The sequence below is a fragment of the Motacilla alba genome, chromosome 2, assembly GCF_015832195.1.
Source record: "Motacilla alba alba isolate MOTALB_02 chromosome 2, Motacilla_alba_V1.0_pri, whole genome shotgun sequence".
Lineage (NCBI taxonomy): Eukaryota > Metazoa > Chordata > Aves > Passeriformes > Motacillidae > Motacilla > Motacilla alba.
The window spans coordinates 29907965-29926603 of record NC_052017.1 but is presented as its reverse complement, the minus strand read 5'-3'; the positions used below and the strand labels follow the sequence as shown (position 1 = coordinate 29926603).

At 38.0% G+C, this 18639-nt stretch overlaps 1 protein-coding gene across 22 annotated transcripts in view; it reads right to left on the bottom strand.

The window, feature by feature from the left end:
- Positions 1 to 18639, bottom strand: part of HDAC9 (histone deacetylase 9) — a 459669-nt gene that overhangs the window by 224735 nt on the left and 216295 nt on the right. For 13 of the 22 annotated variants that reach the window (XR_005256087.1, XM_038129895.1, XM_038129893.1 and 10 more), the window contains 3 exons: positions 3404 to 3645; positions 2317 to 2467; positions 120 to 246 (listed from right to left, as the gene is read on the bottom strand). Coding sequence is in view for 21 of the 22 variants with exons in the window: in XM_038129895.1 (XP_037985823.1) it covers positions 120 to 246; positions 2317 to 2467; positions 3404 to 3645 (520 nt within the window). In the remaining variant the exon portion in view is untranslated. Of the gene's footprint in view, positions 1 to 119; positions 247 to 2316; positions 2468 to 3403; positions 3646 to 14478; positions 18071 to 18639 lie in introns of those variants that run through there. The other 9 variants (XM_038129890.1, XM_038129899.1, XM_038129908.1 and 6 more) reach the window with 4 other exon arrangements.

The following is an 18639-nucleotide window of genomic DNA, read 5'->3' as shown; positions in this document are numbered from 1 at the left end:
AGGTTGAACTGCAGCCTTGCTCTGGATGCAGACTCTCAACACCCCTGCTGGAAAAGCATTCTGCCAAGTTTTAGCTGATACCTCAACGAGACAAGGAAGCAGTTAAATACTGAACATACGTGTACCAGAGCTTGGGGTGACGGCTCATGGAATGATTCTTCCCATTTGCTGGAGAGTCTTTTGTAGCTGATTTACTTAACAGGAACTCTTGAAGTTTCTGCTTCACTTCTGTACTGGCCACTGCCCCTAAGAAACACAGAGTTAAATGCCTCTTATCTTTACTTTAAAAAATTACCTTTTTAAAGAAAACAAACCCCAAAACAGAGTCTGTGTGCTCTTGCTGTAAGTTTTGTAAACTATAAACTAACTATTGCTAGAAAAAGTCAAAATGAGATAACACTTGGATTAAATGCTTGTCTGTGGAAGCCTGAAGCTGGCCATGACCCAAAAATCCAGTGAAGTCATAAGGAATATTTCAACAGTAGATGAGGCCATTTATCCAGGGCCAGATGTATCTAAAGAATTTAAATTATTTCCTGATCATTTCCAACAATCCAAGTACAAAACCAACAATAGAACTAAAAAGACAGTAACAAAAGGACAGTTTGAGTTTTTAGTAACGAATGTTTTTTCTTTTAATAAAGTACTAGTAGTAACACAGCAAAATTGTCCTCTAAACACTGTCTTGGTTATAAACAGAACACTGCAGAAAGAGCCAGCAGTGAGTCTTTTAATTGGAGACACTTAAGAGCCTCTACGTGAGAAATCTGGAAGACAGGAGACACTGCATTTTGACCTCTCTTGGTGGCCAGCTCAAAAGAGAACAAAAAGTAAAGAGTGTCATTGTAAAGTTAAACTGCCAATTCAAGCTTGCAGCATGGGACATGCTTCTTTACTCACAGCCAAAACAGTGTTCACTGAGGAAAAAAAAATTATGAAAACAAAAGATATTTTGGTTTTCCATAATCAGTGACAAAAAACCTAATTTCTTTCAAAGGTGCAGCACTAAGGCATATTTGGTACTCTAAGTATTTGGTTATCCAGCTCTGACACACCACAGCTGAGATGCTGAGCATGCTCCATGTGACCCATTGCCCACAAAATACCTCTACTACTGCTCTGCTTCATACTCCAACTCCCCTGCACACAGCTCCCTTCCCTCCTCTACTCATTAAAAAGATCATCACCACCAACAAACTCTGGAGCTGGGCCTGGAGGGGTCACAAGCTGCTTGGCTGGCTGTTATATCCTGAACAGCCACCCAGCAAGCTCAAATTGAGAAGGGAACCATTGAGGTCACATCTCTGCTCTTCCTCTGGCAGGAGCACGAATAAAGCCTAACTGTTCATATGGAGGCTGATTTTTTTTATAGTACTTAGAGGAACCTTTTGTTCCTGCAGTTTCCACACCCTCACATTTCTAGGTCAATAAGATGGAAATTTTTTTATGGGCACATTATTCTTCAAATTACTAGGAGCACCATAGACAACTTAATTTCTAAAGCCTACAACATGGTACACCTGCAGCTGTTGAAGTGATATCTTTTTCCACCCAAGTAAAAAAAGCTCTTTTCTGCTTCAGTCTTTGTCAGCTAATTCTTGTGCTCATTTAATAGGCAAGGAACAGTATCTGTTTGTGGCAGCTTCATTTTCAACCTTCATACTGTACTTCAACCTGATTTTCCAACTGACCTCACTAAAGAGAATTATTTGTATCTGTCTCCCTCTAGTGAGCACCAAATCCTAACAAACCCTTATAGTCATTTTCTTTATAGCTATATATAAGCTAGAAAAACTCTTGGTTACACCTCAAGAAATGTCATCAAGAACAAACACAAGACATTTTGAAAAAGTCCCAGCAAAATATTTAGAAGTTTCATCCTAAGATATTCTTGAATATTTCATTTTATTTTCAGTCTTGAAACAAATCTCAGCAACTAATTCAAATTTTTGCTGTTTTGTAGTGCTTTCTGTATTGAGCAATAAGTTCTTCAGAAAGTTCTCATGTGAAGCTTTATGCTTTCAAATGTTCTCATTTTTTATACAAAGAGCTTGACTCCTGAGATGCATATCTACGAGTCTGTCAAGCTGTGCTTTCCTGCAGTCTTCCAATTCTGCACACAAACCAGAAATGTGTTTCTGTGGGTGCAGTGGGTGGCCCTGCCCTTCTCAAAGCACAGTCTTGACTTCTCGACCTGTGTATTTCATACAGGAATAGGCTTCCTTCAGGTTCCTGTTCATAGTTCATTTTGGCTGGGATAATGCAAAGGGGAATAGATTCATTTCTTATTAGGATTCATGGTACATTGGCTCTTACTTTCTCGTCCTCTTTCTTTGCCTCGGAGGGGAGGAAGCTGTTGCTCCCTGCGATGCCTCTCCAGTTCCTGCTCTTGTCTTTGCTGCTCCAGTTTCTGCTCTTTTTCAAGGAGTTCTTGCTGTTGTTTAATGGCTAGTAGTTCCTGTTGTAACTTGCACAGAACAAAAAGACATGAGAAAGTGCAGTTTGCAATGTTTTCTAGGTCAGACCAGGTTAAAACAACCCCCTTGAGTAACTGAGGATCAGTGCTTGCTTTTATGCTTACACTTCTTTTCATCTTTTAACTGACTTTTAAACGGCATAGTGCATTACTGGCTGTCACCAAACTGAACTCTAGTGTCAGGTAGCAGCCTGCTGCTCTGGTTTCACTTCTTTCTCTTTTGGCAAAGATGCCTGGAAACTTCACATTGTTCTTTGCCTGTGCATCACCTAACTCTGGTTGCTGTGCTCCGCTGCATTTGTCAGCTCTGTCAAGTGGAAGCTTAGCACAGCAGCACAATGGCAAGCAGATAAGAGGGGAAAAAATGAAATGAAAGGCAAGATCATAAATTCCCAGTCCAAATCCATTACAGCAATCCTGCCATAGTGCATGCAATCCCATAAATCATTTTCTTTTTGTATTATATGAGGCAGCTCAGAGAAGAGTGAAAAGACAATACTATCGGGGTCTGCCTCTATTTTACAAATGCAAATATTATGCACTTGCCTATCAATTTCATTTGTGGTCACAAACTCAGTAGCCCAAAGAAAGCAGTCTTTTAATATACTGAATACAGTATATACTGAAAAACCAGCCATATTGAAGTTCAGCTGAAAATCCAGGTTGTGAAATAGGTAGTTTGATCTTTGGGGGATGTGGTGGCCTCATGAGCACAATGATTCTCACAATATTGCCTTGGTCTGCTGTGAGCAAATCACTGCCAGCAGTTTTGCTTTAAAAGGCTTTTATCACCCCAGTACAGAGAAAAGAGCACTCAAACACCATCTCTCAGTCACAGCAAACCCTTCAGGCATGTTCCCTTTCTGTGTCTGCTTAAGCATATTGACTTTGCAGATAAAGTAAGGGAGAAATGAAAAATGTTGCTACCTTAATGTGCTCCTGGAGCTGGGCCTGATGCTGGCGGGTCAGATTTTCATGCTGCTTCTGGAACTCTGCAATGAGCAGTTGTTTCTGAATCTGCTGCTGCTGCTGGATCAGGAGCAGCTCCTGCTGTAGCTGCTTTTCGCGCATAATCGGGTCCACCATGGGAACCATCATCCTGAGATCCGTTCGCAAGTCTAATGGTGAGATCGGCTCCAGGCCCACGGGAACCTCCGACTTCACATCCACTGTGGGAAGAAAATAACATAACATGTTCATATTAAATATAACAGAAGAAAGAGAATAGAGAGCATTCCTACAGGGAAAAAGACACATTTCACTCAAAAATTGTTTCAATGTACAGACCTTTCAAAACATTTAATGCAATCTATGCAATCTTCAGCACTTCCTTTCCATTCTCTGCAAAAATACCCCCAGATTAATATTCTACTAAACAGGTTAACACACAACCCAGGTTCTAAAACCATGTCATAGCCTAATGGAGCAATATTTAGTGAAAATCTCCTAGGCACTATTGATGCTACACAATAAACACTCAGGGCACTTGCTCAGCATAAGATGAAAGCCTTGTGGCTCCCACTGTGCAGCAAGAGATTTTGCAAAGCTAGTGTGTAGTTTTTTCTGAGGATACTGTTACACATGAAAAGCTACCCAGTGCTACATAGCTACTGCATATAAATATACCTGGCAAACACAGAGGAATAACATATAACATGGGAAAATAATTTGACACATAAATAGCACACTGTATATGGCCTGTAAGAAAGTTAATTACTTCAATTTGTTGTAGCCATGTTATAAATTCTTAATCCAGCATTAAACTACCTAATGGAGGACCTTGTATTTTCAATCTCCTAATTTAAATCAAAGGGCAGCACAGAACAGAGAGATTTGATCACTTTCACTACAATACCTGTAAAGCTCTGGTTTTCACATCAAGTGAAGAGAGTGAATGTAACTTTATCTATTTCAAAAGAACAAAAGACTAACAAGCAGCATATCTACGAGAGGAAAATAAATAGCAGCTGAAGGTCTCTGCTAAAGCCCAGCAGTTCTGATTCCATCCACAAGAGGACAGTGAAACATAAACACATTCACTACAGTTCCTATTCCTCCACTATCTTCATTGGAAAATAAAATTATCAACCGAAAACAAACATGCTGTCGGAAATGACTCGGGAACAAGATTTTAAGCATATTTTCTCCTTTTTCTCTGCTGCACCTGTATTTGTTTCCAAAGAGAAAACCAAAATGAAACAGAAATATTCTAGTAAGCAGAGACAGCAAAATTGAAGCAGTAAAAGTTGAAACTGCAGCAAATGGAGAGGACTGAATTCTAACTGTATGATCATTAGTAAAATGATCTATTAGTAAAAGATTTTATAAAAATAAGGGAAAAGGCTTCAAATCTTTTCTACAGATCACAGTTTTTTTCCCCTCAAAATTCTGAAAACATACATTTTTCTGGGCCTTTTTTTAAAAAATCCTAATAACTGTGATTGTAAACCTCGCAGCATGATTTGTCTTCTTAACCCACTATCCCAACAGAATGATTATGTCTAAGTGCTTACTTTTGTTCTGAGACTAATCACTAAATTATAAAAAATCACCTTTAACTTACAAAAACTACTCTTGATTATAAATAATTGCCACCGACCAAGAGAAACAGACAGGCAAACCCCCAGCCTTTCATCCCATTTATTCAGCAGCAATCCACATTCCATTTGTCTAGACTAAATATAGCCGCGTTTATACAAGAAATCAATAGTGCTTGCAGAGAGCAGAGCAAAGACATGAATATTTCATCAAACCCAGAGAGAAATGGCAATCAGCAAACTGACAGCAAACCGTGTAGGCTGACTGGCCCACCAGATAAGTCTCCTGTACTTGGACAATGGCTCGTTGCCTGCAAGTCACAATCTTATCATCAGCACTCTTCTATTTTTAACATTAATTGCATTGTAGGTGACAAAGGTTTATCATGTTTAAAGGGGAGAGATGGATTTTCTTACATCTTCTGTGACAGGATAATAAGCCTTACTAGGAGCAGTAACTGGAGCTCAGCAAACCCTGCAGGGTCTGGTTCACAATAGTGTTTGCAAACTGAGCCCTGCAGGGTTTGGTTCACAATAGTGTTTGCAAACTGAACCCTGCAGCTTATTTTGCAGATACTAGCTGAAAATCAACCTCTACAGATCTGCACAGTTATTCAGGCTGATTATACTTCCCATCTTGGACCAGCATCACATTTCTTCCTTTTCAGAGAACGTAGCATGAGGGAAGGCCTTCAGATTTTTTTAACAATGGAAATTTCCTTTCACTATTAGTAAAATCTGCAACTGAAACCAGGCTCAGTTTGGTAAGCTACACATTTTCGATAATTTTCACATACTCAAATAACAAATCTAGCACTGGAATATCTACTTCATCAAATTAACCTTAACCTCATTCCTTTATGTGGGAGAAAACAAATATTAGGGTAGTTTTAGACTTGAATCCATAGAAATCAATACATAATATTTAATGTAATTTCAGTGCCAGTGTTTACTGACAAATAAAGACAGACATTTATTTCCTGGTATAAATATTGCTAACAGTAAGGTTATCACCAATAGTTCTAATAACTGCTGACATAGCAAATATTAACTTTTACAGGTAATTACTGTCCTAAAACTGAACTAAGTAATAGTCAACCTCATGAATGAAATTATTCTAAACAAGTAACTGTAAGATCACCAATCAAACGGAATGGTTTGCTACTGTCTGTTTCGCAGCCCTAATGCCACAGGCCCTTTACATTCTTACTTGTTACTAGCTGACAAGAAAGACACTGAAAGAAGCTCCGTGGAGCTACGTCAGTGTGAAAAATGTGTAATGGAGCAGAGAATCAAAATCAGCATCTTTAAAAGCTTTGACTTTTAGCTGAAGCATCTTCCCTCCTCCACCACACCACTGCAATTTTAAGACTGTGGAGAGAAAAGGTGACGCAGAATGCTTACTCTCATTGGGGCTTTTTATGGTTTTTACCCCCCTCTACACAAATACATATTTATATATGTATATATATATTCTGCAGGTAAAAAATTAATGTCCTAATCAGTGCCCTTAACTTCAAACATCACAAGGAGTAGTGGGATGCAGGATCTAAGCAACAGGATTCATAAAAATATTAGACAAAGAAGGAAAGGGATTGATAATGAAAGCAAATATTAATCAGGCTTTGATAAAGGCTAACTTCACTTATTCTTCAGGATTTTCATATCACCAATGGAGTAAAGCTGTAGCAGGCACAGTTCAGACCCTGTCCTCAACTCTCTCCACTGCAGCCCACAGCAGATCCTTCCCAACAGATCTGCCAACTACATAGCAAGCCTGGGATTCCTCTCTAAGGTTAAATAAAGACAAACTCTCTGAGCTCAACTCAGCTGCGGTGAATACAACAGTAGGCTGCAGAATATTAACTAAAAACGTTACTGAAAGCTCAGTGATTCCAGGAAATATGCCAACATTTGAGTAGAAAAATATTTAATTTTCATTTACAACACATTGCAAAAGGCATATGTATTTATTTTTCCTATAAATACTCAATTGCCTTTATCTTGAAACATAACAACAAAAATAGTCACAGAAGAGTGTCCATATCAATTATACTCCATAGATGGCACTTCCCACAGGGCTTTTGAAATTCTGTGGAAAGAAAATAAGACTTGAAAAATGGCATGCTTGTTGAGTGATTTAGATGCTTGGAGCATGTGTAAAAAGAGGTAAAGGAGCGTGGTTTAACCCTCAGGCTTTGAATTTTGAAACCATTCCTTACAATGGGAACACTGACCAACTGTTAAGGCTTCCACTAAGAGATGGCATTTCAATCTCTGTTTCTGGTGACTGGTTTCAATTCCTGGTGTATTAGGAACACAAATCTTTCAAATCACAAATGCTAAAGGAAAACATCAGAAAATAAAGCAGCCCGCTTTCTCACCAGCATCTCCCAAGACGGGCAATCTTCCTTTTTTTTGTTGGCAGTTACCTTTCTTGGCAAACATTTCTGCCACCTTTAAATCCAGCAACTGAAACAAGGAATGCTGTCATCAGCTGAACAGTCATCATTCCTGATTTGAGATGCAATCAAGAAGAATTGCAGTCAAGTTGCTTATAGACCAGCTTGTCCAGTATATTTATGATTCTCACATAAAAGCAATTGTGTGGACTGCTGGGACTGCAGGGATCCAAGTTAACCTTTTCCCAAAGGAATGTCTCAGTTACACTGTTGGGCTAGGACAGTAAAAAAAGCTGGAGATAGGAACAGAACATAAAGCTGGTGAGCCCCCTTCTCCCGCCTTGGCTCAAGGCAGATTTATACAGAAGAAGCAGTTAAGCTTTATAAAGTAAACAAGGAGGACTACAGAAATTTGAACACTAAAATAAAACTACATCTGACAAAAGACAGATGACAAGTTTCTCCAACCAGCAGTATTAGGTAATAAAAACATATTCCTGAAAACACACCAAACACAAGTAAAATCCAGAAGAACCAGTAGGAAAAGAAATGGTCACACCTTACTCCAGATAGCATCTTGGTGAAGTATTAAAAAGAAAAGAGAGTTTATACCAGTACTACTCTTTTGAACTATGCTCTACAAAAAAAGAGCCCAAAGTTATTACTAACTTGTACAGTACTTTTCATATTTTTCATATGCTTTTCATAAAATTGAAAAAACTTGAATAATTTTGCACATTTTAGGGTAAAAGAAACTGGCTCCATTTGGCTTTTTCATACAAAGAAAGTAAAAACACTGTTTGCAGAATTAGCCATCAGTCAGTCATGACATAATCAGAGCACTAAGGAATTTATAGAAAAGAGCCGTAAATGCTGAGAAGACTGGAAGATCACCCCCTCACCAATAAAGATAATACTTTAAATTTACTCTACAATTTAAACCTAGAATTTCTTTAACCAGATTTATGTGCCAACTCATTCAGGACATGAAAAGCACTGATACCTGAAAAGCTGTAACAGTGTCTTTGAAACAGATTGAAAAAAATCTTTGAAAAGACTGAAAAGATGAAATACTGTAGGAGGCTGAAAGTTGCAGGAATAAGGAACAGAGGGTAAGAGGGAAATTTTGGCAGCCATGTGAACCACAAAGTAACTGGCAGGAGATGGGACAGAGAAGGACTAGCCAGGCAATAAGACACGAGCAGAGGATGAAACACAGGAAAAGGAGTTAAATCTCTGCTCTGAGAAGCTGCATTAAAGGGACACTGCTTACTCTGTAATCTAAGAGCAGCCCTGGCACAGGGATAAGGTGGCAGTGAGGCCACAGTGTAAATAAGGAGCTAACACAGGAGTGATGTGCCCGTGGTGAGGATGCTGGGAAATTAGGTGAGCAAAGTGGTTTTGAAAAGCCATGACTGAAGAGGACTGAGACTGGCATGAAAACTGCCACTGAACAGCAATTTTTCAGTGCTCAAGAGTGCAAAAAATGTCCTAATCTGGAGCCTGTTCCCTGGAGGAGAGGTGGCTGGCAGCTTCTGGGGGAAGCAGTGCCACAGCAAGACCTGTGTGACAGACAGCAGGAGCGAGAAGCTGAAACATTAAGAATAACTAGTGACATCAGAAGTACAAGTCAGATGATCAATAAACTGTGAAAGGTTAGGTTACCTCCCATGGGATGCTTTTATCATTTCAGTTCTGGTAGCTAAAGTCTTGTACCTCAATTCTCAGCTGGCATAATCTGTCATTCCTCTGTTAACTTCAATATAGGCAAAGCTTCTTTGTGCCACCTGAGAAGCTAGATGCAGAGCTTCTCTCAAGAGAACAGGGATGAAAGAAGACAGCCTTCAGAGCATCTCATTTCAGCATGAGGACAAAAGCATCCAGATTTAGGATGACACTAACAGAACTTTTTTGCAATATATAAAATCAGCAGTTTCTTTCTCCACTCACTCAATTATGCTGGAGAATGCATCAAACTTAAAAAAAGTGCCACCTAGATTTCACTGAATGTTATTAAATATTTTTGATTCATTATATATCCTCAATCTTACACTGGATTTTGGTTGTCATGGGCAAGGAAAGCAGAAAAAATTGCAAATGAAAATGAAAAATTTCTTTCAAAGGTAGCCCAATAACTTTTTTTGGCAGTTAAGTACTCAACTGCAGTTTTAAAACTTCCTCACTTGGAAAAGAAAAAATGCAAGAAATTAAGACACATTTCAGAACAGAAAACGTATTTTCCAGAGTTATTTTCTTGGATTATCTCTCAAGAGTCAGTAATTATTTTAAAAAGTACTATCACTGAATCAGAAGTATAAGTGAACTGTCAAACTTGATGAGGCATTCAATTCAGTTTATAGTATTAAGGAGAAGTGTAATAAATTAAACTTGAAAAGTATTCCCCTTTGTTCAGAAAAAAAGGAATCTTATCATGATTATACCTCTTTCCTATTTCTTTTAAGTGTTTGCATACATGTCATAATGAGAAGTAAAATAAATGCTAACAGCGACCTGGGCTTTGATTTACCATACTCTTATTTCCCCAGGGCCTGGAAAGGAAGCTCAAAGAACCACAAACTTCTAAAATATCAGTGAGAGGCCTTGAAATACCAACACTGAAGTTACAGTTAGCTGACTTTTGTAAAAAATCAAAGGCTTTATTATATTGATTTACTAAAATCAGATTCCTTCTCTCCAAATAGGCTTTTGAATCAAACACTTGTAACAAGCACAAACAGAAATGCCATCTAATTTGTTATCTCCAGAAAGTTTTCAAATGTGAGCATTTGCTGTTTCTTCTATACTCAATACATGAGCGAAAGTTCCACTTATGAGCCTGCCAGAGTTCATGCAAATATCAGGCATAACCACTTCTGTCACAGGAATAAAGGCAAATGTGCCCAGTAAATCACATCAGAACATGAAACACGTTTAAACTCAAACCTGGGATGATCTGCTATCACGAAATCCAAGCTGAGCTATATTTGGGTTTCTGAGTTACTTTATTTATATTTCACCTAGAAGAACCCTTACACACACATTTCTCTACACCCATCAGCAAGCAGGCATATCTTCACTTTCCAGAATAAGTCTTTTTGATATAAGGAACATGAATATCCTAATTTCTAGATACTACTGCTGCAGGCAAGATAAAAACAGGGCAAAGATAACTGAACATATAATTAAAATATAGAATTTCTATGTAACTTTATTCTCAGTTCCAAAATCTATGATACACTGATGATTCCTTTAGATAATGATAATAAATCAGTGTTAGTTATGGCATCAGGTTAACCAATTAGACACTAATGTGCCCTCTGCATGGTATCCATGCACAAAAAAAATGTCAGGGAAGAATGTAAAACACCATTCTTTTGACTGTGGATCTTCTGTGCAAAAATCAGTACCACTGCTAGTGAGAACCCTGCGAAGATGCCAACTCAGGTTCAATTTGGCAGCACCACTTACAAGTTTTTAGAACTACGTAGTTCAGGTCAGCAAGTACCAGCTTATCAGTATCTTCCAGTCACTTCAATACAAACTTAAAATTAACTATTTAAATTGAAAGCATGTGTGACATAACTGTGTTTGTGCACTTGCATACATACACAGTTCTTGCATCACATCCTGAAATGCTAAGAAAAATCATGGAGCAGACAAGGTACAAAAGGTTCCTCTCACCTCCCTTTTTATAATGATTGATGACACACCCACATGAGAAAGGCAACATGTTTTCAATTGTATCCCTACCATTCCACAGAAAAAGACAGCATACCAAGTCCCCCAGGTTGCCAGGGACGACTGAAAGTGCAGGGTGGAGGGTTCTAGAGACCCGCAGTCTTTGCCTGATCACTGATCTGGGGGCAATACAAGACTGCTACAAAGCATACCAAATACATCCAGAACTTAGGATTTCACTTACTTTTCTTTCATCTCTTCTCCACCCGTGAATGCTGCAGGCACATTTGTGACATTGTTGAGTTTACACTTGCTGAATAATTCACAGCAGTGAGGCTACCACTATTCTAATCTCAAGGTGATGACAGAGAGAGAAAGAGAAGAGGGGGGGAAAATCTATTCCTTGAAGTGAGGGTATCAAAGCAGCTACCATTTGGGCACGCCAGCAGGTATGTCCTGAAGTATCATAGGACAGCATGCTCCAAGCAAATAAGACAGTGGGTGGAGGTTTGCTGAACAAGTATCCCCAAATAGCATTGCTATTTCAGGGGTGTGACAGCCAGTGCTCCAAACAAAACCCTTGGAAGGCAAGATGTAGGGCAAATCTTTCAAGGAACTGTTGTCAACTTTGATTTTTTTTAGGAAAAAAGATGACTGACCCCAAAAATGCATTGAAAACAGTACCTTCCAGTTCCTTCTGTTGTTGTTGTTGTTGTGGAAGTATGTGCTCCCCAAAACACAACAATAATTAGGGGTTTGGTTTTTCTCATTTTTACTACATAGCAAAATCTAGCATTTACACATAACTTCTTAGGCTTACAACCTGTCTATTATACCCAGGAAATAAAGAAAGACCTTATATTATTCCAATGTTTCTTATAAATATTTATGGAACATCCTGATCTTGGACAAGCATTGGCCTAAAAATGGGGTTGATCCTAAGCACAGAAACAGGGAGGACTAAACAGAAACCTCCTCCAGAGGAGGGGGGAAAATCCAACACAAGGATATTAATGCCTTTTAAAGAATCTTTCTAATGAGATAATGAATGTCATGCCAGTTAGAAAGTGGAAACAGCATTACTTACTAGCTCAGAAATAAAGTTCCTACATATTCTATGCAGAATTAACAATTGCACATATTAATTAGCAAAGATGCATCTGTTTGTATTACACATTTTTTCCTACTCTGCTCCCCTTTGTACCACATTGTCTTGAACTGCAGCACACTCAGGGGACTCTGTCTCCCTCTGCTCACATTAAACACTAAGCATATTTGCACAGGGACTGAAATAAAATTAATAGGTAACAGTAAATTGCTGACTTTCTGTCTTTCAGAAGTCTGCCTGCTGGATTACTGATAGCCAGCAGCAGAAGAGTTGACACCATGCATAGAGAAAACACTGTTGGTAGGGCAGGGAAAGTGAATGGCAAAGAGACAGTTCCAGTGACGATGCAAAGCAAAGGAATGGTAGGGTTTATTAGATGCTGGCATTCAGTCAGGAGTGTCAGAATGTGAAAAGTAGAAACAATGCTAATACAGCTGATGGGAACATTAGGCAGCAGTCAAGCCCCAAAGTTGGATGGATAATGACATCAGTAGGCAGAGAAGACAGGCTGCTCTGCAGAAAGTTAAGGAGGAGTTACTGAGGAAAGTCCCTCTCAGCTTGATGAAAGGGCTGGGAAGGTTTTAAAGGTCTTCCTCCAATTTATTTTCTGCTGCAGATAGAGTATGTCTTTCATGAAACAACTTTGACTACCATGCAGATGGCCTCATTTCCATTACTGAGATCTTACATAAGGCAGGGATTCCAGTAAAAGAGATTACATAAAATATATGAAAAGCATAATGAACTCACAAGCAAGGAAATGCCAGTCTTCTAGGATGCTTTCTTATATTTTTGTCTCATTAATGTGAGGACAGTTGTGGTCTTGTAGAGTACAGATCCAAACTATAATCATTTGCAGTAAGTAATCACAAAAAGTCCCTCTCATATTTTGCCATTTCAAATTTGGGGGAATTACTTGAAAAACAGAGACAGACATCTCAGGTTCAGAGCTGCAATCCAAATACTGAATCCAAATACTTCCAATACTGCAATCCAAATAATGAAGAATTATTCCTTTTACACTAAAAGGGTGTCTTGGCAAAGATAAACTCTTAGATGTTTACTTTTAAAATCAAATAATGTTCTCAAGCTGAAATAAAAACCCAAGCTAGGTATAAAAGAACTTGTTCATGTCATCGCGTGACACACTTAGCATCATCACTATTACACTATTTTATTACAATCTTACTATTTTATTACAATCTAAATTGCACCTTTCCAATTTTTTTCACTTTTCACCACAGTAAATTATGTCAAGCCTACTTTGTCCATATCTGTGTTTACTTTCTTTTGACAATCTACTTTGATTTCTTGAAAAAGGGCTGTAAATCTGTGCTTGAAATTCAAAACATAGCAATACCAGCCTACTACTAATGCTACACTGTATGAGAGCAAGAAAAACTATTTCTATAGTTTTTCATAATGAGGTAACACTAAACTTAGAAAATATTATTTGTGATTCGCGCTCTCCAGTATGGAGGGATCTCTGAAAGGCTCTCTTTGGAATGCATAGACTTGGTTTCAACCACCAGAGGGAGTCAATTTGATGTTTCAGGACAACTACAAAATCAAAATGAACAGAAAAAGCACTAATTAAATGTCACCATTTAATCCAGATTTATGTGGATACCAAACATAATGAAAATAAAGTTTAATTTGGATTCTTTTCAGGAAGATAAGAAAATCACCTTTTTCACTACAAGTGCTCATTAAGAAAATTCCTACTAGTACACTTTTCTTTTATGACTTCAGATAAACAAAATTTTAAGGAATAAAAATATTTTACTTAAGAACAATACTTATATTTCTATGCAACCTACTATGCTTTCTTAAGTTCAGGACACTGTTGTATTCAAAAGTCTTTTTACCAGCTGTAAATACAGGTTTTCTTCAGTTTATTTATGGTTCAGTCAACTCAATCAGTAAGTAGAATTACGGATTTACTATGAGTAGTATAGGAAACAAACAGACATTTCTCCTCACTCTGACACACATTTGCCTTTGTAATTTTTAAGAACTAGAAAAGCAAACTATATAAATTATTAAGATGACAGCAACTTTCTCAGTACATTAGCTGGAGATATTTTCTGTGATTATTATTCTAAATAAACACTGAAAAAATAGTTCTGCATTCTGTAATATTCCACACACTAATATAACACTTATAAAAGTTCATCTGGGATGTCAAAGAAACAACAGACATTGAAAATTTCTACGCAATTCTGATGCCACTCAGCAAGTGCAGTTCAGAAAACTGAAAAAGCCAAAAGTTATTACCCATATTTGTTTTTCCACATTTCAGCAGGTCCATTTTTCTTACTAGTGGGCCGGTTTTTTCTCTCTTCTTGTCATCTGATGAGCAGAAAGTCAATGGTCATTTCTTCAGTTTCGAATGAGAGAGTCTTTCTCAAGTAAGTTTTGCAAGAAATTAAATTTCCTACCAAGAAGTCAACAAAAACCAGTGGGAATTCTTCTCAAATTTCATACTCAAGTTTTGGAAACCCACAGATCAGGCTTGGAACAGGCACACTAGACTAACAGAGTCAAGCACTAGAAATTACTCCTCAAGAAACTCTCTGGGACCTTTGAGAATCTCAGCCTAATCATTTAAATAAGTCCTAGTCATATGGAAACTCCCACCCCTCAACACATTAATCACTCAGAGCAGAAGTTCCCTCTCACCAGACCTAAGATGAACAACTCTCAGCACATTTAGTCCTGTTGACTGTGCTTTTGAACCTGGCTGGAAACACCATCAGAACAAGACAAAATTCTGCAATACAAGAGGCAACTTGCAAGTAAGTGTTTAAGTTCTGCACTCTAAGCAGAACTTTTTTGTGATCAATGAGACAGCATTCCATGTTATGGAATTATTGCATCAGGCATGGCATATTAAGGACTGGGAGAAAAAGGCAGCACAACAAATTGAAGGTTTGCCATGGAAAAGCCCTAGTACTAATTTTACGGTAAAGCACTGAGAGTAGGCTTGTTACCATAAAGTATTTAATAATGTGTTCACTTGGACATGAGACAAACTGGAATCTAGCCTGAATCGTCCTCATCAAGGATCAAGGTTCTACTCTCATCAAGGTACTGTAGAAGGCTGCACTAGCAGCAACATACCTTAATAAATTCTTCTTTCAGAAAAAATATGTTTTTTTCTCAGAAATGTGAAAATTCTTCTTGACTGCTTCCCTTATGGTTTTTATATTTGTGCCATGAACACTTATGTCTTAGGGTTATGCTGCTAAGAAACGGGAGTTTATTTTGGCAAATGAGGTTATTTTCACTGATTTTTAGATGTGTTTGTGTTTGGGTTTTTTCCCCTTAATTAAGATCTGATACCTGAACTGAAATTTCTACACTATTACGGATTTCCCAATAGCCAGCCTTGGCCAAGCACTCTCTCTGCTGACTGTAAAATTCAAGAAATTAAGTGAATGCTGAGACCATGGTAGCATCCATAAAGCACGTTTCACACCGTGTCCTAGGAACTGAGGGTGATTAATACACCCCATGAGGCTGACATCCCCTGGCTCACCAGCATAAACCAACACATCCCAGAACTAACACAAAATCTACACAATCCTTAGCTACTCATCACTGTGGACAGAAGCACTCTGCAGAACCTACAGGAACAGTAGGGTCTGGACACAGCATAAATAGGGAGAGAATGACCAAGTGTCAGCCCACGCACAGGAAAGGATGCCTAGAAATGCATCCGATGAAGATGACACTGATTTCACCCATTCCAAGTACATGAGTACTATTCTGTCAGTTGAGAGCTATACACCTGATGGAACATCTCAGAGAAAAGCTGACACCAAATGCTACTAACTTTCTCCACAAATCAGAGTCCCAAAGTGACCAAAGAATGCTCTTGGTTTAGAGAGAGCTAGCTTATGCACCCATAAAATTCCATTTCATTTCCAATCTCATCTACATCTGCCATACAAAAAAAGAAAACTAAAGTTGCTAGTCAATACAGATGTAAAACAGCTTCTGACCTTAATCGCCTTTTGAATACAGTTTAAATGAATGGTTCAACTTCCACACCAGAGATGATTAAAAAAATAGTGTATGATCTTTCTTACAAAAATGTGACAGCAACCAAATGTCATGGTCCATTATCATCTTAATTCGTTCATTTCCAGAACATGTACCATCTTTTATAGAGTTTGCTCCACCTCATCTAAGAGGACATTCTGATAGAGAGTAGAGAAATATGTCTTTTTCTGAAATAAACGTTACTCAGTTCTAAGAATTTGCACAATTCACTTCCTTAGCTCTTCCTTGACAATGTCTATTTAGAAGAGATCTATTTATTCCTCACCGCATTTCACAGTTCCTGTTTCTAAATGAGAATCATATTAACAAAGGCTAGAAAGACACAAACACGACTAAAGAAACCAAGGCTGTTTTTTCTAATGTAGGTACAGTGCTGTTTCCAGAGGGAAAAAAAATTCCAAAACCTTCAAAGATGGGCCTCAATGCAATTTACCTTTCAAGACTTTCTAATCTTGCTGGAAAAGAGCAAAGTATAAAGGTGTTTAGGATAAAATTAGTAATTGTAGATAAATGTATTGCACCATAAATGGTTTCCAATTTATTGTTCATAAATAAAGGTCAAAACTGACCTTCTTCCAAGAAACAGATCTGTAACTATTTCATGATAAATGATTTTCTGCTCACCATTATTGTCACATTGGATTACAAGCCCTTCTTCCTTCCTGTAATACAGCAGACATCATGTTAAAGTAATTTCACGTGATATATGGTATTTAAAAAAAAAAAACCCCAACGGAATGAAAGGAATCCACTTTCCACAAATTCACTCTGTGCACAGTTATTACTCTTGTCTCATTATTTTCTGCTTAAACTAAATTACCTACGTCCTTTTTTATACTGCAATATTTTCACGGAAAAAACCCTCAAATATACAGAAACCTGCTGAAAGAGTATGAAGATCACAGCACAGACAGTAAAAAGAGCAACGGAACTGTGGAAAAAACTCCAGCCAAACACAACCATATTTAAGGAGATCATGTAGCAAAATTCAGATTTTTTGTGTGTGCTTTGAACAGATGGTATGTATTTGCTCCTTCCCATGCTCTTCATAAGCTCTCCACCATCATCTCCAGGTACTACTTTTGACTATGGAACATTTGCTAGTGCCTCCTCCTGCTGTGGAACTTCACTGGTAGGGTCATTGAAACAGGGTGTATGTTGGCATGGGCAGACAGAGCTGTTCTGATCCCTTCCCTGTGGTTTCCTTTTCCACAGTTGGCTATCCAATATTCCAAGGCACAGCCTGAACCAGTATAAACTTCCTGCAAAATGACTGTGGTTCCATTCCTCAGCCCAACCTAGGGCATCAGGGACTGACCACAGTCTCTTGAGTACAGATGTATCAACATGCTACTGGAGTTGTTGAGTAAAATGATTGATGTATTGAAATACCTGTATTTGCTCAGTATGTTCCTAACCATTTTCCTAGGCTTTTTGGAATCTGTAGCTTGCAATAAAAGATTAGAAAAAAACACAACCCACAAAAGTTTCTTCTCAAAACACCTTTTTGGCCACAACATGAACTCCATTGCATCCCCATATGCCATTAAAGTGAGTAATCTACTTGAAAGTGATATTAATTGAAAAGTATCTTGAAAAAGGAAAACCCTTGAAATTTTGTTCCATTTAGATTTTTTGTAAAACTACACATATTTTTATATTGATCTTAAATTTAATATTAATTTAATTTTATTTTGCCATTAAAACATGCTACAAACATTTTATTCAAGAACTATAGAAGCATTGGGGTCTGCTATCATAAATCAATCAAAATAAGAGCAACTAAGAAAAAAGTAACATTGACTTCATTTAAAGTTTACATTTTCATTTTATATATAATTATATATATATATACAAAGAGAGCTAGACTACAAAACAGACACTCTAAGGCCCCGCCAAGAGCTGCAAAACAAAGAACCATTTGGATCATACTAGAAAAGAGTATTTCTTCTTACATAATGTTCCAGCTAAGGGTTAGTATGGAAAGCTAGAGAAAAATGGTTCAAGTATAACCATTATTAAACCCAAGAAGAGCTTAAAATTACACCTCAGGGAGCTAAGCTGCTTCACACTGTGCATAAGCTGCACATCTCCTCTCGCAGCAGTTCCCGGCAGCTCTCCCAAGCAGGGTGCAGACTGTAACAGATCTGCTGCCATAATCCTCTCCCCGGAGGAAAGGAAGAGCTCCCTTGTCTTGCTTTAGGAAAGGAGATGAGACACAGGCTGAAGTCACTCTGAGTATGTGCTGTTTGAGCCTTAAAGTGACAGTCACATGAGATACAGCCAGTGATAGGCCTGATTGCCTTAATAAACAGTATTTATAATCAGAGTCCATGAGAAGCAAGTGCAAGAGCTGTGAAACAAGCAGGA